At 52.2% G+C, this 23,671-nt stretch overlaps 8 protein-coding genes across 8 annotated transcripts; 4 read left to right on the top strand and 4 right to left on the bottom strand.

The window, feature by feature from the left end:
- Nucleotides 1–409: 409 nt before the first annotated feature.
- Nucleotides 410–3,065, top strand: fcpA (protein-serine/threonine phosphatase; the record flags this gene model as incomplete). The annotated part of the gene is made up of 3 exons (XM_057154091.1): nucleotides 410–657; nucleotides 733–819; nucleotides 908–3,065. 3 exons carry the CDS (start codon nucleotides 410–412, stop codon nucleotides 3,063–3,065), a joined length of 2,493 nt encoding a protein of 830 aa, XP_057008429.1.
- Nucleotides 3,066–4,960: 1,895 nt separating this feature from the next.
- On the bottom strand, nucleotides 4,961–5,635 carry N7473_008150 (uncharacterized protein; the record flags this gene model as incomplete). The annotated part of the gene is made up of 3 exons (XM_057154090.1): nucleotides 4,961–5,064; nucleotides 5,119–5,393; nucleotides 5,472–5,635. The coding sequence occupies 3 exons, from the start codon at nucleotides 5,633–5,635 to the stop codon at nucleotides 4,961–4,963; spliced, it is 543 nt and encodes a 180-aa protein (XP_057008428.1).
- Nucleotides 5,636–6,369: 734 nt separating this feature from the next.
- Nucleotides 6,370–7,485, bottom strand: N7473_008149 (arginase; the record flags this gene model as incomplete). Its single annotated transcript, XM_057154089.1, has 3 exons — nucleotides 6,370–6,673; nucleotides 6,754–7,337; nucleotides 7,399–7,485. The coding sequence occupies 3 exons, from the start codon at nucleotides 7,483–7,485 to the stop codon at nucleotides 6,370–6,372; spliced, it is 975 nt and encodes a 324-aa protein (XP_057008427.1).
- A 704-nt stretch (nucleotides 7,486–8,189) lies between these two features.
- N7473_008148 (glutamyl-tRNA(Gln) amidotransferase subunit PET112) lies at nucleotides 8,190–10,320 on the bottom strand. The gene is made up of 4 exons (XM_057154088.1): nucleotides 9,947–10,320; nucleotides 9,800–9,876; nucleotides 9,599–9,740; nucleotides 8,190–9,539 (listed from the first exon to the last, which is right to left on the bottom strand). The coding sequence occupies exons 1-4, from the start codon at nucleotides 10,233–10,235 to the stop codon at nucleotides 8,284–8,286; spliced, it is 1,764 nt and encodes a 587-aa protein (XP_057008426.1). The 5' UTR covers nucleotides 10,236–10,320; the 3' UTR covers nucleotides 8,190–8,283.
- Nucleotides 10,321–10,916: 596 nt separating this feature from the next.
- Nucleotides 10,917–13,916, top strand: N7473_008147 (uncharacterized protein). Its single transcript, XM_057154087.1, has 3 exons — nucleotides 10,917–12,892; nucleotides 12,949–13,333; nucleotides 13,388–13,916. Exons 1-3 carry the CDS (start codon nucleotides 11,839–11,841, stop codon nucleotides 13,428–13,430), a joined length of 1,482 nt encoding a protein of 493 aa, XP_057008425.1. The 5' UTR covers nucleotides 10,917–11,838; the 3' UTR covers nucleotides 13,431–13,916.
- Nucleotides 13,917–15,165: 1,249 nt separating this feature from the next.
- Nucleotides 15,166–18,145, bottom strand: N7473_008146 (uncharacterized protein; the record flags this gene model as incomplete). Its single annotated transcript, XM_057154086.1, has 2 exons — nucleotides 17,511–18,145; nucleotides 15,166–17,455 (listed from the first exon to the last, which is right to left on the bottom strand). Exons 1-2 carry the CDS (start codon nucleotides 17,717–17,719, stop codon nucleotides 15,166–15,168), a joined length of 2,499 nt encoding a protein of 832 aa, XP_057008424.1. The 5' UTR covers nucleotides 17,720–18,145.
- Nucleotides 18,146–18,405: 260 nt separating this feature from the next.
- N7473_008145 (uncharacterized protein) lies at nucleotides 18,406–21,580 on the top strand (the record flags this gene model as incomplete). Its single annotated transcript, XM_057154085.1, has 2 exons — nucleotides 18,406–18,489; nucleotides 18,563–21,580. The coding sequence occupies 2 exons, from the start codon at nucleotides 18,406–18,408 to the stop codon at nucleotides 21,578–21,580; spliced, it is 3,102 nt and encodes a 1,033-aa protein (XP_057008423.1).
- Nucleotides 21,581–22,601: 1,021 nt separating this feature from the next.
- Nucleotides 22,602–23,609, top strand: N7473_008144 (putative mitochondrial methylglutaconyl-CoA hydratase (Auh); the record flags this gene model as incomplete). Its single annotated transcript, XM_057154084.1, has 2 exons — nucleotides 22,602–22,969; nucleotides 23,039–23,609. 2 exons carry the CDS (start codon nucleotides 22,602–22,604, stop codon nucleotides 23,607–23,609), a joined length of 939 nt encoding a protein of 312 aa, XP_057008422.1.
- Nucleotides 23,610–23,671: the final 62 nt, after the last annotated feature.

Here is a 23,671-nt window from a genome sequence, read left to right as displayed (position 1 = left end):
CTCTTCATCATTCTACACGCCAGGGTGCACAAGCGCACGTTTCGTTGTGACTCCGCGAGTTCGTGTGGCGATATCCAACCACTCGATTGCCTAACAACTCACTGCTGGACTCGTCCTTGCGACAGCGCAAACAAGTCTTGCTATCACTTCAACTCCATTGACTCACCTCATTTACTTTTTCTGCAACCCTCTCTCACCGCCGTTGTCGTTCGTTCTCTCCACGCGTCGCGTGTCGGGCATGGCGCCGTAGCCAGAGTCGCACGCGATCAAGCTCACACGACATCCGCGCTCGCCATCGACGTGGAATCAACAAGCCTGGGACCACAGCACATTACTAGGTGACGGTTCCAATTAAGAAATCGAGTAAACAGGTGGTTCTCGATCACCTAGGGGCGGACTGGGAGCCAAGATGCAGCTCCGGTTGCCCCCCAGCCTACACTATCCCATCACCGTGACCTCGCTCCTCAAGCGGGAGGGGGACACGGTGGAGCGGGATGAGGCCATTTTCTGGTACATTTACCAGACTACTGTGGAGGAGGGCGATGGACTCGGAAATCAGGTGATGGTGAAGCGCAAGTTTCCGACACGCTTTGAGTCTACCGTGGATGGGACGGTTGTGAAATGGAACATTGCTAAAGGCGATGTTATTGATGAACCGTGAGTCGTTTCGTCTGATGTTTGTTTGTTGACTCTTTGTGGGCTATGAACTGATTGGTTGTCTTTCTTATCTAGTGTGGATGTTGTCGAAGTTGAGGAGCCTTGTGCACATGAGGTCCAGTTCGGTGGGATGTGCGCCGAATGTGGTAAAGATATGACTGAGTATGTTTATGCGTCCGATCTCAAAGTTCAGACGAATGATCCAGTTGTGATCGCAATACTGACTGAGCCTCTTGTTTCCATTGGATAGATCAACATACAACACTGAGATCTCGGAAACCTTCCGCGCTCCCATCCAGATGACCCATGACAACACCACGTTGACTGTCAGTGAGAAGGAGGCCACTCGTGTCGAGGAGGATGCTAAGCGTCGTCTTCTGGCGTCTCGGCGTCTGTCACTGGTGGTGGATCTGGACCAGACGATCATCCATGCCACTGTTGATCCGACTGTCGGGGAATGGAAGGATGATAAGGATAACCCGAATTATGATGCATTGAAGGATGTTCGGTCCTTCCAACTGGTTGACGACACACCTGGAGCGCGCGGATGTTGGTATTACATCAAGCTTCGACCTGGCCTGGAGGGATTTTTGGAGAAAGTCGCCGAGCTCTTTGAATTGCACATCTACACCATGGGTACTCGAGCATACGCCCAGAACATTGCCGACCTCATTGACCCAACACGCAAGCTCTTTGGAGACCGTATTCTGAGCCGTGACGAAAGCGGAAGCTTGACAGCCAAAAACTTGCAGCGCCTCTTCCCGGTGGACACCAAGATGGTGGTCATTATTGATGACCGTGGTGACGTGTGGCGATGGATCCCCAATTTGATCAAGGTTGTCCCTTATGACTTCTTTGTCGGAATTGGTGATATCAATTCCAGCTTCTTGCCGAAAAAGCAAGAGATTGTGGTGACGCCCAAATCGAGCAGAGGATCGAAAGAAAAGGGGAAGGAAAAGGAGGATCAAGAGCACCATGTCAACGGTGCAACGATGAAGACAGGCCCGGAGACGGAAGTTTCAGCTTTGGAACAATTGGTGACGATGGGTGGTGGAGATGACCCAAGACTTCTGCAGGAGCAAGCCGACGCGCAGGAAGAAACAATCATGCACCAAGTCGAAGATCGACCTTTGCTCCAGAAACAAAAGGAACTGGATGCAGATGACGATGCGTCTGCCGATGGCAGCGAATCATCTTCTAGTGGGGACGAGTCTCAGGAGGTAGCCAGACCTCGACACCACCTGCTGGTGGACCATGACACAGAGCTGTTCCAACTTCAAGATCGTCTGGAGGCGGTACATAAGATCTTCTTCGAAGAGTATGACAAGAAGAGGACCCACGCTCTGGGTGGCCGCGTGGCCGCCCTCCGTGGCGAGAAAGCTGCCTCGAAAGACAAGGACGTGGACTTGAAACTAGTGCCCGATATCAAGGACATTATGCCCTTGTACAAAGCCCAAGTCCTCGGCGGTGTGGTGATAGTTTTCTCCGGCGTTATTCCGCTGGGTCAAGATCTCCAAAACGCAGAAGTTTCTCTCTGGGCGAAGACATTCGGTGTAGTCGTCCTGAAAAACATCGGCAAGCGCGTAACACACCTGGTCGCTGGCCGAAACCGCACTGCCAAAGTACGGGAAGCCACACGCTGGCCCAACATCAAGATTGTCACGACGCAATGGCTCTACGACTCTCTGATCAACTGGAGACACATGGATGAAGACCCTTACCTGTTACCCGTGCACCCCGATGACCGTGGCGAGCCTCTTTCACCCGGTTCCCGCGAACTAGTCGATAACTCGTGGATGTCTTCCTCAGACGAAGCCACGAATGTGACCGACGACGACGCCAGCGACGAGCTATTCAAGGACGCAGGACTGTCCGAGTCTTCACCCCTCAGCTATGATGAAGAAGATCAGGCAGCAGTGCACGACGAGTTGAAGGACTTCCTGGGTAGCGACGACGAGAGCGAAAGTGACAGCGAGTTCTTCGCGGAAGAAGGAGCCGAACCAAGCCGGAAACGCAAGCGCGGCGAAGGAAGCGACGGCAACGCGGACGAGGAATCCACCCACGAAGACGGCGACGAGGTCGATGCCAAGGGCTCACGTCTTTCACAACGCATCAAGCGGTCATACGAGCGGAGCACTGGCCTTAGGGATGTTGCTACCCCCGGCGGTTCGGAGACGGAAGAAACTCGGTTTGAGAAGGGACAATTCCCCGCCCCGGATGATGACGATGAAGGAGAAGCGGGGGTGGCCACTGTTGTCGGTGACAAGCAGGAGACACAATCCGAGACGGCCGTGGAAGGATCAGATGTGGACGCGGATGACTTTGAGCGCGAGATGATGGCAGCATTCGATGATCCGGATTACTCCAAAGAATCCGGTGCGGCTCCCACATCCACCGATCAAGGCTAACCACCCACATTCGTTTGTCCTCAAGCCATCCTGTTATACTCCGATGACTCGGGGTCATCTTGCAGCGTTCTAATCCCAGTCATCAGTCTAGAGCTGCCCCCTTCTCCGTTTCCATCTTCTTTCTATCGTCTGTGTGTCCTGTCTGATTTGTGCAGTTGCGATGCGTGCCTGGCATAGCGGCGGCGTTGTTTGTCAGTGAAGTCTTTCTTGATCTTCCTTTCTACTTTTGTATCTGTGTATTTTCTGTGGAAGTTAGCCGGTGTTCCATACAAGGAGGGGGTGGTATGCTCCTGGATTTTGCTATGGATGGTATGTGAAAAATTGAAAATGTCCTTGAGATATGAAGGCATTCATTCAGCTTGAATTTCGCGTAGAAGCTTTTAGAGTAATGGATGTTTTCACCATGCCCTTGGGAATCTGCCTCAAGATCACGCATGAATTTGAGAACGGCCCTGCTTATTTTTGCATTCTTGGATTAGAAATTCGAATTGCCATTGTCCTTTGAGCATAGCAAAACATCTTGAATAAGGGTCTATTACTGAGAAAGGGGACCTGAGGCTGATGGAGGCTAATGAAGTACTTGAATGTGAAATGTGTGAGAGTCAAGTTATTGCATTTGAGACTAGAGAAGCTGAAGGGCCGAAGTATGCAGATAGTGGCGATGTCGGAAGGATGTAGAGAGTGAGGAAGGATGTTGGAGGACGTAGAGAGTAGTGATGTCTGAAGGATGTAGAGACTGATCATGTCGGAAGGACGTAGAGAGTGGTGATGTCTGAACAATGTAGAGGGTGGTGGTGTCAAGGATGAGGACATCCGATCTGGTCCGTGATGAGCCCATGAGACTCGAATTTTGTTCCCGCCATGCCAATAGTATCGATCTTGCCCAGAGTACTAAATGTGATTGTCTGTTGTCGTATACTCCTCGGTAATCGTTTGTTTGAAGGGTGTTTGGTCCAAGCAGTTGGACTTATGGTGATGTGTCTGTTTTAGGAAGTGGGTTTCTGATAGCTTAGGTAGATCGAGATGTAGTCAAAGAGGACTTCCATTGTTAGCAGGCGATGTTAGTAAGGTTGGGGATGTACTAACCTTAGCATAGGACACGGGGTGCAAATAGATTTTTGTGGTATCGGAGGAGTATGATAGTGATTAAAGGTCAATGTGTCAAGCAATAGGTTCCTGGTGGGGAGCCATCAAAAATGATAGAACGGTTGGATGTTTGATATCTGCCAATCTGTCAATAACCAACGAGAGATAACCAGAGTGTCAGCAAGGAGTCTGAGATGTCGGCAGTGGAACCTGGTGCACGCCCTACACAAGCTCGGCAGCAAGGCCATTACCACCGAGGTTCACTCAAGAACGTTAGTGTAGGCTCCTAATGTAAGTGTTAGTCTAAGCCGCGGAGCATGAATAAGTTCTATTTATACCTGAGAGAACCGATTTCCTGACTGGGGATTCCGAATCGGGGGTTGTATGAGACTGTGTTTGCCTTGGGGAATCTCGCGGTGGACGCGTTCCTTCCTAAATGGGACGGCGTGGTCTGGAGTTTGGACGCGGGGGCAAAAATTTTGATATTGGGGTGTGTTAATGGAGGGCGATGTGTATATGGTCCTCGAGCTTGGATACGATACTGGATATAAGGGTGTGAGGAACAAGTGTGTTACTATATTGGATGGTATGGCAGAAGATGAATGGCAGTAGATTTTGTTCATTAAAAGCTGCAAAATAGATAGCATAGCTCGAAATATGAAATACGCTAGATATGGAACCAAACATAAAGCATGGGATGATTCCAACGCCAATATCATGCAACAAGATGGTATCACAGGAGATGAAGAAGGTAGATCAGTATAAGACATGGAAGGACATAACATCAAGAGCATCACGCATTAGAAACATCAGTGATAAAAGTCGCGGTGGACTTGCCACGACATGATCATCATCCAGAGATAAAATATCGTGTTGACGAGCTCGAATGCAAAGGCCGTTTTCCAGCAATTACCTGCAACAACCAGTCAGATAGAAAACAGAAGAGACAGTGAGGAGAGGAACTTACAGATTGTGCTTTGCGTCAACCAAGCCAGGGTGTTGATGCTGTTTCCCCGGGACTCATTCTCGACCACCCAGATCTGGCAATTATCATTCACGTTGCCGGAGACTCCGTACAGCTGCAAGGCGGTCTCGATCAATCCGGTTAACCAGAGGACGAAAAGAATAAAGCTGCCGACGATCAGGATGCCCGGGAGTAGCTTCCCTTGTGCAATGAGGACCTGGATTAGAAAGAAGAACGTAACACCGATGGCGCTAACGACGACCATGAACGGGAAGAGCCTGCGGGTGTATCTAAGTCAGTATACAGTGGATCCAGGAACTGATAGCTGGTAGCTTAAATTGACAGCGATGACCTACCAGGGTGTACCTAGGTCCATTTGTGATTGCACAATCATAAACCAGGAGAAGATACCGAGACATGTTGCCGAGGCGGAAAGTACCACGATCAACCAGATATTGAGCTGGATCTCGGGCCAGTGGTGGAGGCGTCGAGTCTCACGGCGCACGCGAACGGCCTTCATTGTGGTGGTGGTCAATGGGAAGAAAAGGTGTCACAGTTGTATGCTTCGAGAACGTTGCGATTGAGTGTATTGAAGTCAATCCAAGCTCCGGCAGTGGAATGCGATATATATGTACAACTCCAGATGCGCCTGTGCCCGACACACCGTCGTTTTCGGGGCTTCAATGGGCAGTAGCCGGAATGCGAATAGCAGCGACCCAAGAGTGGGTAATGTAGTCGAGTTGGCCTTAAAGTCGAGGCACGTAGTGAAGTGTTCGGTGCTGGTGGGATTTCGAGGTGGACGGAGAGAGAGATGCGGGCTGACAGCGCATTGGGCGCCAGTACCGGCGCAGCGTCGAGGAATGGACTCGAGCCTGGTAGTGATGCGAGGACCTTAATCTTGATCGCAGTAATGCGCGCGCAACGGCGATGGTATGCGGGGTGTTTAGCCAAGAAGTGGGTGGTTGTTAAACAGAAAAATAATCTCAGGTCGCAGGTTGCTAGGAGGGGCGGGTTTGTTGATGATCGGCGGAAATTGGGGTGGCAGGGGATTGAGTTGAGTTTAGTGCCATTCGGGAAGTATACTTAGTCTTAGTACTGAGGACTCGAGCTTTTCTTACGCGTTACCCGCTTACCCGCATCCACTTGCAGCGTCATCGATCGAGGGAAAATCTTGTATTGTCTATAGTGTAGTGTGGTTGTTTTCCATCTAATTCACAAGATTCAAAAGAAACCAGAAAAAAATCGTACAAGTCATTACAAAAGGGTATCGCCCAGCGCGCTCCGCACCAACGAGCATCCAGCGCGGATGGTCTCAGCAGCACCCACGGCCTCCAAGCTGGGGTTCACCTCGACCAGATCCATGGCGACCAAGTTACCGGTCTCATGGACGCACTCGCAGATGAAATCGCCCTCACGCAGAGTCAGACCACCACGCACCGGGGTACCGGTGCTGGGCGCCCATTGCGGGTCCAGCGCATCGACATCGAACGAGAGGTGGATGGGGGTATCATTGCCAATGTGAGCGAGAGCCATCTCGACAACGCGACCGATACCGTGACTATCGAGAATGAAGAGTGAGCCGGTCGTTCATACAATGGGGGATACCTGCGCGGGGAAGACGAGAAGGAGTAAACATACCGGTCAATGTCGTGCATGCTGAAGGCCTTGATACCGTGCTCCCGGAGAAGCTTCTTCTCACCACGATCCACATCGCGCAGACCGATATACACCAGCTTGCGAGTGCTGATGATATGCTCATCCTTCAACCAGCCAAAGATATCAGGACGGTCCTCCCGGGCCAGCCGGGTCAGGAACGCCATGGGCATACCGTGAATGTTACCGCTGGGGCTCATCTCCGGCACGTTAATATCGGCGTGAGCATCGACCCAGATGACGGCCATCTCGCGACCCAATCGCTCGCGAATAGCCTTGGCTGTGCCGGAGACGGTACCGATGGCGATGGAGTGATCGCCGCCCAGAGTGAGCACGAACTTGCCGTCCTTGGCGTAGTTGTAGACCTGCGAGCTGAGGCGCTCAGTCACGGCGCTGACGGCGCGAGGCTTCTTCATGTTCCGGTGGTCCGGGTCCTCAGCGGGGATGTCATTTTCGTAGTAGTGGATGGTATCGTCGTGGTGGATTTCGTAGTCGAGGTCCTCGCTCAGCTGGGTAAGCAGACCGGACTCAATCAGGGCCATAGGCGCGGCCTCGACGCCCTTCTTCATCTGTAGAACCGTGGTATTAGCATGCCTGTCTGCGCTGCGAGTGTCTGCGGTAGCTTCTTACCTGTCCGCCATTGAAACCGACGGCCACAACGCCCAAGTGGTTGGGGTGTGAAAGGAAGCGGGAGGGGATAGTGGATGGCTGCGTCATTGTGCTTATGGAAGAATGCAGAAGTATGCAAGGCTATTTTCCGAACACGAGGGTATCTTTGCGACGAGGTCGAGAATAGCTGATCCAGCAAGAGACAAAGAACAGAAAAAAGAATTCCGCGACCCAAAGATTTCAGATCGCAAAGTCCGATCTACGATAAGATAAAAAAAAAGGGCCGATAAAGTGGATCGGAGACGGGGGGAAAAGGGTGGGACGGGGAGGTATGAAGAGGCTCGAAGTATACAAGCAAAGACTCAAATTGAATCAAAGGATAGACAACCACGAGGATGATGAGAAGAAAAGAAGAAATTAAAACACAAGAGCAGACAGATCTCCTTCTTTATAACCCTTTCCCCCCTTTCCGAGTCGCGGGCCAGCTTTCATTCCTGTGACCGCGCAGTCGCTAAAAACTGCTTTTAGGGATCATCTCGCTCCGCCGGGTACTCCATCACTTCCGTTAAGTACAGGTTGAGGAGAGCGGCCCCGTTTAGGGCCCTTTGCCGTCCCACTGCGTTGCAATTTTACGTCTTAGTGAGGGGCGAAAGCCGGAGGAATGTCGTAATGCTATCGGAGAGACTTTGAGGGGTTTGGAAGTGGTTTAAGGGCGTCTGCAGCGGTAAAAGGAAGGCCGATCAGTAGTGCTCAGAACGATGCGAATCTACAAACTACCAGCAGGGCGGGTCTTTCTTGCTTCGGTCAAGTGGGACAAAATTCAAACTAAAAGTACGGGTATCATGAAGATTGGGCTATGTAGTACACGTATTCATACAAGGGATTCCTTTTCGGCCTAGGGTGGCTCTACTGCTTCCCCAGAATCAGTTCCTGGAGAACTTCCTGGGCCTTGGGCGCTTCAACGCGGCCCTTCTCCCCCAGGCGCATCATCTGGCCCAAGAACCAGCCCATTTTCCCCAGCTGGTTCTTGCTGCGGATCTGCTCAACCATCTCTGGCCTTTGCGCGAGAACCGTTTCGGCCAGCGCCACGTATTCCTCGCGTGACATCGGCCGGAGCAAGAGGTTATCTTCCTCCAGCAATCGAGGCACAGGCCGCCGATCGCCGTCAAAGACCGCCGCCAGGACCTGCTTCGCAATAGATCCCGTAATGCGCTTCTGCTGTAGATGGTCGACAAGATCCGCCAGTGCCCGGGCCGGGACGATCGTGTCGTCCCAGGCCCGGTCCGCCTTGGTGAGAAGACCACCAAGTTCGTGGAGAACCCAATTACCCGCCATTCGCGTGAGAGCCGCGTGGGTCTGGGGGTCCTGGTCGGGGTGGAGAGACTGGAGGATGTCCACCACATCCTGGTAATACTCCAGTCGAGCCCCGTCATCCAGCTCAATCAAAGGCTTTGCGTCTTCGATCGAGAGACCGTATTCAGCACCAGTCAACTGGGTCACAAGCGAATCTGGGGAGGTCGGTAATGACTCCGTCAGGCTGGAGATCAGATCCTCGCCGATGACCAGTGGGGAAATATCTGGGTCTGGCATGTAGCGGTAGTCGACCGCACCCTCTTTCCCTCGCAGCCTGCGTGTCTCGGTGCTACCAATGGTCCATCCACGGGTCTCACCTTCGATCACACCGCCGCTCTCCAGAACTGCAATCTGGCGGTTCTTCTCGGCGACAATGGCATCCTCCACCGCCTTGAAACTGCTCAGATTCTTGATTTCCGTGCGCTGGCCCAGCCCGCCGATCCCATCGTATCGGTGCTGCCCTGGGGCTTCGCCTCGACGGCGGATCGACACATTGACATCCGCACGTAGTCCACCCATTTCCATTCCCGTTGTCACGGCACCGCAGGCTAGGAGAATCGCTTGGAGCTTTCGAACGCAGGCGGCAGCGGTCGCAGGGGTATGGATTTGTGGCATCGTAATGATCTCGATCAGAGGGTGGGAGACACGATTGAAATCGAGGAGCTGCGTCGCGGGCGGGTATTCTTGGGATTTGGCGGTATCCTGTTCGAGCTGAACCTGCTTGATGTCCACGCGGACCCGACCCCCGTCCTCGGGGGCAATGCCATCGTAGTCAAGTAGGTCGACATATCCATTCCGTGCGAACGGTTCTGTAGCGAGTCAATTGGTATCCTAGCCGAACGATAATAGTCAGTGGAATGACACCAACCATAATATTGTGTTATTTGATAACCAGCCGGCTGGTCTTGGTAGAAATAGTGCTTTCGATCGAATCGGCTGACGGGCTGGATCTGACAATTCAAGGCAATGGCGGCGCGGAGGGCTGGAAGGAGGGTAGCGGCTTGGAATTCCTGTGTCGCATGAGCTTTTGGATGCCCTCGCCGTGCAGCGGGATGAGTCCAACACGCACCGGCTGACTGCCCGGAAAGGCCAGGTCGAACAAGGCGACATTGGAATTGGGGGTGTCACTCGTGGATGTTGGGGCACCTGTTTCAGAAAAGGGACCGTAAGCTAAAGAGTACAGCCAAAAGATGTCTTTGTATCGGTGTAGACTCACGAGAGAACAATTTTGCTTCGGTATCCAGTTGCGCGTGGATCTCAACACCCACGGTCAATTCCCAATCTTGCCTGGAGGCCTCCTCGGACTCTTTGCGCAGCTTCTTCTGTGCCTTGAGAGCTTTAGCCTCTTGCTTGAGCTGCTTGCGGAGGGGGACGCGGTCTGTCGCGGCGGACTGGAGACTGCGAGTCGAAGGGAAACGAGCGGGATTAGCCTGGGGGCGAGCCAGGAAGGGCCGATTGACCCGGCAAAGAACGCGGACAGCGCCGCTGGGCCATGGCCGGAGCATGGAGGGGGAATTGTGGGCGGTGCAGAGGCCGTTGGAGGGTTCAAAGATACCAGGATGTTAATTTGCAGAACTCGAAAGGAAGCCGATTTGCGGACCGCCCGCGATGATGACGGGGGCGGCCCCAGCTTGGGGAGTTGGTTTGGGGGTCTCTAAACTAACTATAGTAACACTATGTAACACTAGCTAAATTAGCTAAAGACTATACGATACACTATATCTAAAAAGAACTATACTATTTTGTATAGCTATTGATAGTCAACCACAGTTATTGTAATGCCAACCATTCAGTACTCGATTGACTCTCCAAGAAGCGGGGAAATCTGCTGGACTCGTGTTTGGATGCAACTGGAGTCCTGGACTAGGCACTGGGATTCCGTGTGCAGGGAAATACAATCGTGGACAACTTCTCACCAGAACTAGAAACCTCCACTACATCCACTACACTGCGCGACAGAAGCAATCAATCCTGCACGACACAACTACGAGATACAGGGATTGTGATCAGAAAACATCAACGTGGCCATGCTTCGTCCCCCAGTTCGGATGCTCAATAATTGGGGCCGCTAGACCGCCAGATGGGCTGGACGCAAGGAAGATGATCGACGAGCGAATCGCCAGCGCATGGGTTGACTCTGTTCAGACACATGCATCATTATCATCCGGATCGGATAGGAAATCCCGGCTGATTTGGCCTGATTGGCCCACTCGATGGGATCACCAGAGGCCCAACGAGCAGCTGCCGTCATCCCACTAGTTAGTTCCCTTCGTTCTTCACATCGTGTACAACCGTACTAAAGTGAATCTCTTCGAAGCGTCATAAACAGAAGGATCACTGACTCTCCTAATAACAACCATTTCCCTCTCCTTTCCAGATCGACAGGGATTCCAGGAACCTCCTTACGACCCCACGGTCATTGGCTGTTGATCTGAAGCCCTCGGCGCTTCTCATCTGCCTCAGATTGTTTGGGGATTCCCGGTGCGACGAATTGCAACTCTCCATTCCTCAGCGACTCGCCCCAGGTGGCTCGTTTTAGTCCTGCCCCAAATTGGCATTGACACCAACATTGTTGCATTATTGGGGGCTGACGGGGCCGTGATTATGATCATTTTGACCTATTCCAGACTATCGAAACTGATTGATTTTGGGGCGGGATCGTCTCAGCCCTGGGGGATATAACTACTCGACTATACTCCGTACTCCTCGGAAGATACCTGTCAAGGGGACAACGCGGGGAGAGTTGAGACATCACATCGTGTCCCACCATCCCTACCCATTTCTTCGTGTTCTTGCGTATTCTTCCTTTGTTTTTCGTAACTCTGTTTGACTTTCTGGGTCATCGCGCAGGACTAACATCCCTGGATTCCGCGCGGTGGAGAGTTGTGATCTGATCGGAATTCCTGCCCCTCCCTTGTGTCATGCCTCGGGCCCCCATACATTTGACGCTTTGGATTTCACTATCATCGTGATTTTCTGCGACACTCTCATGTGCATCAAATTCGCCGACTATGGGCATGGCCTAATTGACACTGCGTACTGTATTCTTGAATTTGCTTTTTGGGGTTAAAGTGATGAACCGGGTACTTCCGACCTTCTCCGATCATCATGCATAGTCTACGCTCAAGGAAGCCCCAGAAGCAGGGGAGGAAAAGAACCTCATCCACCGTTTCCAATGCCACAACCGTCACCCAGGCTGGTCCTGGGCAAAGTCCCAAAATCACCAACAAACCATCATCACCAAATGACCAGTTCAATGCATCAAAACAAGCCTTGAAGCCGCTGCCGGCGCTTGAGTCCCCGCCGGACAAGCCACTTGAACCAGCGAGGAAAGTTCCCAACGTATTCGAGTTTCTAGAAGAAGGTGATTCAACATCGTCATCTCCATCGTCGTCAGAATTGGAATCTTCTGAGGACGATGAACCTGCACCTCCAGTGCACGCCCAAGCTATCGCCAAGATCCAGTCACCAAAGCCTCGATCAAGTCCCATCCCGCACTCACTACTGGTTTCACAGAAGCCTCTCCCATCCACCACGATATCGAGAAGCTCTAGTGACTCGCGCCCACCACCACCGGCGCCGACTGCACCAGCACCCTCGGAGAGACAAGTGCAGATCACCCGCAGACAGGTACCATCTCGCAAAGCCTCTCCGACAGAGCCTCCCTCGCCGGGAAAACATGAATTACAAATTACTCGGCCAGAGAGCTACTATACATCGAGAGATGCAACCACCATTCACAGACCTCCTCTCCCTCCCTCCCCACCGAGCAGTCCCGAAGACAGCCTCCACCGAGGCACAGCGCTCAAACGACGAGACTCCAGTGCGCCAGAGGTCACATCAGGATATGGACTTGTCGCATCGCACCTCACCCACTCCACCACCCAAGACAAAGCAGCGTTTCCACCACTGTACCGACGCTTTGAAAGCGTGAATCACCGCGTCTTATTACATCTTCAGGATGAGATCTCCCAGATGGAGGAAGATCTCCACACCCTTGACGAGTACGAGGAGATGCATCGAGTCGCTACTGCCGAGAAAGAGGGTACCAAGCCTCTACCTGCGTCACGCCGAGTCGACGTCCAATCTCAGGCGTATTCATCCCTTCACTACCGACGCATGGATCTAATGGCTGCCCTTGTTCAAAAGACAGAGCAATACAGTTCGTCCACATATCACCTCTCAATAAATCTAGCAAAATAACTAACACTCCCACAGACACCGCACTAAGCGCATACAGCAAAGTCCTCCAAACCCTCCCCCGCGCCTCAGACGACGACATCACCAACTACCGCTCCTGGATGAAAGAACACAACCCCATCGCCGCGGCCGAAACCCGCTTCCTCGATCAAGACGCTGACCTAGTCGCTCTCACTCCGCGACTGGCAGCATCCGCCGCCGCAGCACCGGTCTACATGGCCATCATTATCGCCTCGGGTGCTCTTTTGATGCCTCTTCTTGCGTTTAGCATGATTGCCGAGTTCTCGGGTCGACTCGTCGTGGTGACCGTTACCGGTGGTGCGGCGGCTGCTGTTGCGGCCAATTACTCTTCTGGTATTGAAGCTCTGGTGGACTCGAGGGACGGATGGAGGTGTGCGACTATGTATGTTTATCCTTTCTCCTGGCTTTTTTGATGGATGTACTAACACGTCGATAGATACTTTGGCTTCATGACCATTGCGGCCATGTTCATTCCCTGAATAACATAGAGAATCATGTAACGACTCACGAATTCCCTATGTTCGTCCCATATTTGCGTCGACATCGACCCGCCGTAACGGATCCTGGCACGTCCTTATTCACTCACTCACCCACCCACTCGGCTTCTTGTTGGAGAGGGGGGAAAAAAACTCCCAACCAACTTGAAGAATCCCAAGAAACTGAACAAAAGTTCTTTCAGTAGGGAGATTAAGGGCGTTAGGGTTCTTGGCAAATCGATTCTTTCTTTTTAATTTACTATACCATTGGGTTATTGTTGCGATATCATGGCAAGGTAGATTGGTTTTGGCTCTGCTGGTAGTTATTGACATGGAAGATACCTCTTAAACTTGGAACGGGGCATACAGCGGATACGCATGGATTGTTTCCTTTGCTTGGAGAGAATCTTCGTGGTTCGACTGAATCTTGTGTTTCTTTGATGTACGAATTATTTGATATGAATGAATCCCGGGATTATGAATTTTGACATTCTTTCTTCATCGTGAACCATCGTACATATATTCCAATCTTTTGATAGAAATATCTCCAGATATATATTTCCCCTCCACCTGCAGACACCTATGAAGTATATGCTGTAGTCCGGGTACTGTATGTGGGTCTCATATGTAAGGCTGAGCCGCATCGGTATCCACCCAATATCAAAACCAAACCCGTGGGGGGGGGGGGGGGGGGGGAACATACACCTCAATACACAGTCTCAAAAACTCATCTTTCCCATTTATAATTTGTCATGTTCCGTTCGGTAGAGCCATCAAGCTTGCCAGACCCACAAAAAGCGGATCCTCCACCCGGAATTGAAACCAAGCACGCATTCGTTTGCCATGACAGGCGAAATAGGACCTCAACCCCCAAACATTCAAGAAGACACCCACGGCCTAGTTGGTAAAACAACCAGGTCGTCGTCCAACCTTCGGCGGTGGGAATTTCGACACCGGGTGGTATCAATGCACTTGCAGAATTGTGCCACTCTCCCCATGATCATTCGAGTTTCATTTACTGGTGGTCAGTGGGGCGGAGTTAGCGGCCCCGGAAACCGGGCTGGGCGGAGCGGTTTCGGTTTTCACTTTTTTTGTTATTTTTAATAATTATGAATATGAATATGATCATGATGATGAGGATGATGATTATGATGATGACGGTGATGGTGGTGGTGGATGATGGTCTTGCGTGGTGTGTGGATATGATCGATGATACTTTAGGAAGATATACGTTTTAGAATATGGTCTCAACATGGCACAGTCCATTGTCCATATGTTGGGAAAAGAGTAAGTGAATCTTCTTCATATCTAGAAAAAGCTAAACCAGTGTAGACTGTAGACACAGCGAACAGACTGCCTCGCCACCCAACAGCCCAGACCACCAGGGCTACAGTAAAACTCGACTGGAACCGTCCTGAAAACCCACGCCTCTACACGCCAGTCGCTGTCATTGCAGCTGAACACCGAAAACCAGAACCAATACAAGTTCGTAAAAATAAAGGACAAACACCATTAAAAACACAGTGGAGAAAGAGAATCGGAAGAAAAAGAATCGAAACACGGAGACAGGCATTACGAAAGCCATGTTCAAACGCAGAAGGAAGTGACGCAAATCTTGGATCAAGATCAAATTTCATGAACAGACTGATGAGCTTAACCGGGAAGGAAGAACTGCTTCTCACGAAACATCGAGTGAGCCTTGCCGCACGATCCAGGAAAGCTGATAGCTGTCCTAACTTCAGGTCGCCTGTTGTGCTGGGACGGGAGTACCGTTCTGCTTGCCGGGAGTAAGGCTACCCTCATGGGACGAGCGAGCTTCAAGACCATGAGGCTGCGGAGTCGAGGGACTTTGCCGTTGCTGGACTGCAAGCTGAGCCGCCTTTGTGGCCTGCTGTTCAGCAGCACTGCGGGCATAAATCACCGCGGCAGCCGAATTCGGGAACGCAGTCTGCGACGGTGTACGGGTTGCATTTTGATATGGCTGAGGGGCGCCTGCATTGGCGTAAGGTGTGCGTGCCTGGGGTGTGGCATTGTACGTAGCAGCCGGTTGCCCAGGTCGCGGAGTGTATTGTTGTGGAGATTGCGTGTAGCCATTAGACGGGGGCCGTTGGAACTGTGGCGTGTTGTTCACTTGACTGTGCTGTGGGTTCCCTTGGGAGTACTGCTGAGGCATGTAGCCGGGCCGTTGTTGCGCAGGAGTGCTCGGGGGCCGAGCTCCAGTATAGCCTGGGGTGTATGAGCCTCCCGCGGAGGGCTGTCGCGCTGGTTGTGGGACCGGGAAACCAGGCCTGGGTTGTGACATCTGAGGATTAGGAGGGACAACACGTTGGTTGTATGCGCTTTGTGGGGTTTGTTGGTATCCAGGTCGAGCTCCAGAAGGCGTCGAGGCACGGTTCATGGCATTCGACGCAGCGGTCGCAGCATTTGTGGCAGCGGCAGCGGCAGCGGCAATTGCTGCTGCACGATCCTGATGCAATGTGTAGTCATCCTTCTCCATGGTGCCGCTGTAATCCGGATTCTCGACGAGGATCTTTTGGCTGATGTTTAGCTCGGCAAGTTGATCGCCATTGAGCTTCGCAACTGCAAATGGAGGAAGATTGTTGATGATGGCGTACAGACTCGCCTTGAGGGTTTCGTAGACAGTTCGCTCAGCTTCGGAGGGGCTTTCAGGAGTACCGAACATGGGGGTGACAGGCTCGTTTGATTCTGAGGTTTCGCCTGCCGAGGAGGGAATGTGGAGATTGCGGATTTTCTGATACGAGCTCAAAGTGTCTAGCAATTCAGAAATCTCTTGGAGCAACTCTTCGACCTCTCGAGATTCAGGGTCCTCTTTGCTGGGTTCGTCTTGAGTGGGGTCATAAGCGAAATCATCGGGATTGAACTGTTTCACCATTTCATCGAGCGTGCTCTCATCGAGGTCACCGATGCTGCCAGGCTGCACCACTGATGTTTCAACTTCCTCATCTTGGAGAGAGAGCAAAGTCCGCAAGCGCTTTGCGCCTCGCTTCTCCCACCACACCGAGTCCTTCGCATCAAGCTGCAGAACAGCCCCCGAGCTGTCATAGGACGGGGCAAATGATGAGAAGACACCCTGCAGCAATGAAGGGTCATCGCCAGTCCAAAGTGCAGGATCCCCGTGCTTCGGGCCGGTGTCTGCCTCGGCATGCTGCTTCTCCACACGAGCCCAGTATGAAGGCGACGATGTTACGCCGCCGTAGTGTAGCCATTGGCCAGCAGGGAGGGGTGTCAGGCAGTAGCTATTGCGATCTCCCAAGAAGTTTTTCGTATCGAAGACGGCATCAAACGGATCAATCCAGGATGCTGAAGAGCTTCGATGACCTCGCGTGCGCGGAGGCTGCATGTGTGGCAGGCCTGAGCGAGGAGCAAAAACTTCGCCAAAGGTCCTCTTTTGTGGCTTTGTGACATTGAGATTGTAAGGAACCACCTTGGTGGATATGATACCGGCGGGGAGGGCGGTCTCGCGAAGTTGCTCTTGAACTTCGACGAATTTTTCCACGTCGGATTCAGAGGATTGTAATGGTACCTTGACCGATTTTTGCAGACTCGAGAACAACTGCTTCGGATTTGTTTGGCTCGAAGGGTTCGAACCGAAAAATGTCAATGCCTGTCGGTCCTCCCGAGCACCTGGAATGGATGCCAGAGCCTCCGCTGATTGTTCGGCCTCGTCCTCGGAGGCTTCGGCCTTGACCTCGGTTTGATTGACAAAGGATTGACCAACGAGGCTGTTCATATGTTTTTTGAAAGCCGCGATGCGGTTCACCACCTCCGTCAAGGGTGTGCCATCAGCTTTGGTGCCATTTGACTGGTTCTGGTTGCGCTCGATCACGGCTGCAGAGGCCTTTTCAATATCGGCCAAGAACTCTTGCAGTGTGTTATAACGACCGGACTCGACTCGAATTTGTACGTTGGTTGTTTCTTGGTCGCTTGAAGTTTTGGCGCGCTTCGCTCGTGGCTTCATTCCGGACGTGGGGAAGGGGCAGGATAGAAGCTGAAGCTCAGTGTCATGTCTATATCGATGCTGTTAGTGAGAACTGACCATCGACTTCCTGTATTAGAACTCACTTGATAAGGAGGCCCACGAGGCTGCGTAGATTCTCATGGAGAGTTGCTTTATCACGCGACGTGGTGGACGTGTTGGAGTCGACAGCCAAGTTCTCCTCCTGGGCAGACCGCTTTCTCTTCGCCGGGGTCGCGGTCGCTGAGGCGTCAGGATGGGGCTCGCCGTTGGGGGCCGGCATCATTGGGGTATCTCCGTTCTCGTCGGCGCTCATGTTTGCGCAAAAGCTGCAACGGGTGACAGGGTTGACAGTACTTGCGTCGACGCGATCCCCTCAAACGAAACGGGCGTTCTGAATTGACCCTGGGAACGACCGAGTAGAAAAATGTTTAGTTTGCGACTGAATAGTGGATATTCAATGGCTTGTGGGGGTTGAGGGTGGTGTTTGAGCTTGTTCAGAACCGGTGGCCAAATAGATTTTGATGTGAGGCCCGAGGGGAGATCAGGAAAGGATGGGATCGCGACGAGAGGGACCAAACAAGACCCCGATTGCCTTTCCGCCGCGAAAATAAGCAAAGAATGGATGAGGGAGGAATCAGATACACTCTAGGTATTAATCGACCGAGGCACAGTGAAGCCGAGACCTCCACTGGGTCGAGTTGGTACCTTGAGACGATTTTTGAAAGGCGATGCGGATATCGTTTGTTCGTGAGACTCTCAGAATGCGCGCCATCCCGAAAACCGCAGCCCGTGACGATCACTCACGTGACTTGGACCCAGTCTTTTCCGTGTCGCTCGGGAGCCGCGTTACTTTTTTCGAGTTCCTGATATGACCCGGTTTGATTGAGTTTAGCGCTGCTCAATTCTGCGTTCTCGAGGCGAAGGAGACACTGTAAACTCCTGGTCTCCTAGCTGGAGTGTGTCGAATTGGAGAGGGCTTGTGGATGACGACATTCATGGATGTCATTGGCTCTCAATCATGTTTGCGGCCTTTCGGGGGTATCTCTGAGAGCGGCACAGCTGGCTGGCCGTCAATGTTGCAAGGTAAGGCATTTCCTGATTTTGATCTGGATTCTGTGGCTTTGGAAAATGCTGATCTGTTGTTGATGAACCTCAGGCACGCCATCACGGTGATCTTACCCTCGCAACTTGCGCTGGCCTGCCGCGGAGTACCCCCGGAGGCGTTCGACGCCTATTTCGTTCTCAGGGCACTCTCCGATGCCCCGAATCGCCTGTTACAGATATCAAATTAGCCCAAGGACCGCCGAAACATGCTCAGGACTTACCGAGGAGCGAAAATGAGGAGCCTCGTGGCCCAAAGTCACAGCATCCAAGTGCGTCAAACCAAACGCGGTCCGACATTTTGATTTCGAGGCGACGTTTGAAGAAAGCGCATGGGCAAACGAAACCTACCCCGTCGGAGTATCTGGCCAAAGCTCTCCGCCTCGCGGGTCATCCTCTGGGAATCACTCAACGTGCTTCCCAACATGCTGATATCATTCGACACCTACAAGCGCTGCAGCCGACATATGGTCGCCCCGCGCGACTATCCCTCCAGACTACACTCGGGGAATATATACGATTGGTGGATCCGTTGCTCTCATCACCTAAAGAACAGAACTCGACAGGCCGCTTAGACTCTGCACTCAGCAAAGTCTTCAGAGACAATAACTATCGCTATTTAACCACTCGCGGCTACGACGCTGGCGATGTGGTAGCATGGGCATGGATTTTGAAGAGTAAAGATGCCAACCAGGCTATCCCGCGTTTATTTGCACTCGCAGTCGATTACCAGTCTAAATTTGGCACTGGCTCTCCCGTTGCTCCTTCATTTATCGTTCTTTTCCTTTTGAAACAGAAGCATCTAGAGGCTCAATCCCTTCGATTGCTTTTGATCTACTCATTACATCTGATTAGTGGCCAGCCACTACCATCTAGCAGGATGTCAGCAGAGCCTCTGGAAGAGGAATTGAATCTGCCATCGGGGCAATTCCAGCCCCGGGTCGATTATTCTACCGGCATGCGTTTGTTTGCCCGCTTGGTTCGACATGCTCGCACTGTGTGGCCACAGGCAATGCCCACTATTGCAAGTGCGTTTTCGCGGTTTATGATGGCCACAGATGGAGGCGAGGCAGAGAATTCAATTCTCAAGAAGTCCAATGCCGACCGTCTCAGGATCAAGAACTTCAACATTTTCCTTCGCCTACTTTCGGTTCCATCCAAAATTCACCCCTTCCAATCCACCTCTCTCCAGCAACAAGCCCAATTTGAACTACTACGAGCCATGGCCAGTCATAAGCCGGTCCTTCCGCTCACGAGGAAGGGTTATCGAGCTGTTGCTGCGATCCAGCTGGCACACAAGAAGACGTCAGATGAGCGGCAGTCGGCTGAATTGAAGGCTCCTTCGTGGCCGCCTTGGAAAGAAGGCAAGTTGGGAATAGATGCTCTTCGGGGTAACGAAGGCATGTACAGTCGTGCGATGAACGTCTTGTCGCAAATGCGAGAGGCGGGCTATTCTAGCAAGCTCTGGGAAGATGTATGTTCAATCCTGGCTGGCTGGGACACTGATCGAAGTCCAACTATTCAGACCAGAAGCTTTATGCGCTGGTCGAGGTCTTTACACCGTGCATCTCAAACCAATCCCGATCATCCCGCCATTTGGGTCGCTCGTATCCGTGCTACAAGAACTGTTCGAGAAGCATGGGCTTGCTTTTTGTCTTATCAGGACCGCGGTCTTCCTCTCAATGCGGCCATATACACTGAGATGGCTGAAAAGTTGATCTATCGCCAACTAGCTATCAAGAACCGATTCGACGAGTCAGATCACGTCTTACCTGGCGATGGCCGGGAAGTCTACGCCGAGCCTGCTTCCGCTCGTGATATTATCTATGTCCACACCGAACCCCCGGTGCTTCAAGATTTCCTGCAGCAAATGACTTCTCAGGGACTTCGCTTCCCCGGTCGACTACTCGCCCTGTTGCTTCGGACTAAAGTGGATTTTCGCACCGGCCTGCGGTATCTGATTGCCAGTGATCTCACAGAGGAGCAAATCAAAATGCTGTTCACTGTACTGGGCCACTCCTCCGACTACGAATCGCAGCACATGGATGCTCTTCAGACCGTGCCTGACAGTGTATTTGCGTCCTTCGTCAAATTTCTCTGTGTATCCTCGAGCTCCACTTTGCACGCCGGACCCAAGTCTCTTACGCTTGACCAATTCCCTTTCCTTGCAACAGACGATCAGTCGCGATGCCCTGTGACTGTGCTTCCCGACTTTGAAGATCATCCACGACAGGGGTGCCACCCCAGGGCTTTCTGGCATGCAGTTCAATTGGTCAAGGCTCGGAAGGATCCCTGTCCAGCGGCCTGGACTCACATACAAACCGCGCTGGGCAATACAAGCTCCAAGTATTTAAAGGAAAACAAAGCTTGGAGGCGGATTCTCGCATGGCACGAAGTTCTTTTGGCACAGAAATGGATGAAAGGCCATGATATCGAGCCTAGTCTAGAGGGATTCCATGCTATGTGCAAGGTCTTCAATGAAGCTGTCAATGCGGGGCTCAAGCACCCAGATGAGGCTGAGGAAGCGTTCACACTGATCCAAAAAGCTACCCATGGCGATGAAGACAGTGAGGTTCTTGGACATGAGCACTTTGACGCAATGGTCGAGAATGGACTGCTCGTGCTGAAGTCACTGTTCGATTCCCTCGTTCTCCCTGTCTCCTCAACATCAAAACTAGTGGAGCAGAGCGTCTTTACCGAGAATAGTGCAGTCGATTCACAACTTCAAGTGCCCACGATTCTGCACGTGCCATCATTTGCGATATTGCATCGATTCGTTCGGGTTTTGGGCGCAGTGGGCGATGACGATGGAGTACTGCACTTATTACAGTGGATGAGCCGATCGGCCTCTTCGTTGAATGCAGCCGCCGAGGAGCGACTGAATGGCGACAAAATGCGGCGGCAGACTCTGGCCGCAGTTCGACTAACCTTGGAGAGACTGCATCGCGGGCCGACCGACTGCGATCGGATAGCGTCGGATCCTGCGAAAGTGCAGGCGGCGTACGATATCATCAGCCAAACCCCGGGCTGGGAATGGCCTAGTGACGAAGAGGTTGAGGATTACTGTCGGTGATTCAAGCCAGCTCGCTTGTGTACAGTTATTTGTATTTTTAGATTTCCTGCTTGTCGATTTGAATTGTGATACCCATTTTTGAGGCCTCCGAAGCTTGTTGCCAACCCCATGACTCTAGCGTGAATTTTTGGGTTCAGGCGTAAATATACTAGCCAGTCTAACGCGGAGAAGACTTGAACATTTGAAATCATCGAGACAATGATCATAGCAGCTGGAGAAAGTAACATTCCCTGTGATCTACTACCGTAATCGTAAAGAGAGTAGCACGCACTCACTAGACAGATGCTATGGTTTTGTACCCAACGATGAAGACCAGGTATATCAAGCCTGTTCAAAGGCCATAGCCTCTAGTAGAGTGCTTTCCTGTGCCATATCAGCAGCCCACTGATCTAAGTCCAGTCGAGTGTTCCATTCAAGAGTGCGACTGAGTGTCCCTCAAGGAACATGACAGACCATTTGACTCGGATTCGTCGGAGGACGTCACGACGCGTCTTAGATGGGATGTCTTGCCTTATGATATTAATTCGTTTTAGTTGATTCACTACTTTGATGATAATTAAAAGCAATTTGAAATAGATTCATTCTTTGAGAAGTCTGGTCTGTCCACGATCTAGGTCCAAAGAGTCTACATAATGAGCACACCCAGAAGCTATTCGCATCAGTTGTCACACCGTTCCGGCTCCTTAAAGATAGGGGATTGTTAAAGTCACCCCCCTTGAAGAATCAATAGCGCACCTGAATAGTCCTCATGAAGGGCAAATTGGGTGGTTACTCTCATAGTGGTCGTACTGTATGATCCTGGCCTCCTACACGGAATCCCCACTTGACCAGCTCCGCATGCTTCGGCAAGCGTCGGCGTTTCGTCAGAAGCTTTCCCCACATCCGAGCTCCGCGCATTTTGGATTCTTCAACGTTGAAACACTCAAGACTCGACTTTTCTTGTTCAATATCCTTCTTACGGCAACTCGTGCAGTGTACATCCGGGACAGAGCCTCTACAATCTCCCACATTGACCCGGGCGATGGCAACACTCACCCTGTCCCCGCGGCTCGTCCGCCTCACCACCCTCGGTCAACTCTCTCGCCCGACCGTCCTGTCCACCCGGGTATTCGCCTCACGATACAGCACGAGCGCCGAAGAAGATATCATCAAGATCCAGCAAATTCCAGCCCCGGGTTCCGGGCATGTGCGCGTACTGCTGCTCAATCGGCCCAAAGCACGCAATGCGATCTCGCGACACCTACTGGATACCCTCTCCAAGCAGGTGAACTCCATCGCGGCCGAGAATGGCAACGGACCGACCCGGGCCTTGGTGGTGGCAAGCAACGTTGACGCTGCGTTCTGCGCCGGCGCAGATCTCAAGGAGCGTGCTAAGATGACCCATGCGGAGTGAGAAGAACCCAAATAACCCTCAACCGAGACAACCCCGTCCGCTAACCAACACATGCATCTCTACAGAACCGAACAATTCCTCGAAAAGCTCCGCGCCACTTTCAAAGGCCTCGCCGGCCTGCAAATCCCGACCATCTCCGCTATCTCCTCAATGGCATTGGGCGGCGGTCTCGAACTCGCGCTTTGCACTCACCTCCGAGTATTCGGCTCCTCCAGCACAGTCGGTCTACCCGAGACCCGACTCGCGATTATCCCAGGCGCGGGAGGCACCTACCGTCTACCCGCGCTGATTGGGCCCACCCGCGCACGCGACCTCATCCTGACCGGGCGACGGGTTTCCGGACCCGAGTCGTATTTCATCGGGCTCTGTGATCGTTTGGTGGAGGTGTTGCCGGAGGAGGGTCAACAAGAAGGCGTGGCGCGTGAGAAGGTTCTCCGGGAGAGTATCAAGTTGGCATTGGATATCTGTGAGGGTGGTCCGATTGCCCTGAAGCAAGCGTTGCTGGCTGTGCAGGGATCTGCCTTGGGCGAGGTGGCGGAGAATCAGGCGTATGAGGGGGTGATTGAGACTGAGGATCGGTATGAGGCTCTGCGGGCTTTTGCGGAGAAGCGGAAGCCTGCTTTTAGGGGACGGTAGATGTTAAAGATTCGTTGTTTGAGAGGGTATAATTAGTATTGGCGAATTGGATTGGTTTGTAA

The sequence above is a fragment of the Penicillium subrubescens genome (assembly GCF_028828155.1).
Source record: "Penicillium subrubescens strain IBT 31985 chromosome Unknown utg000005l_segment0_segment0, whole genome shotgun sequence".
NCBI lineage: Eukaryota > Fungi > Ascomycota > Eurotiomycetes > Eurotiales > Aspergillaceae > Penicillium > Penicillium subrubescens.
Note: the sequence above shows the minus strand (reverse complement) of the source record. Positions and strands in the feature narration are given on the sequence as shown.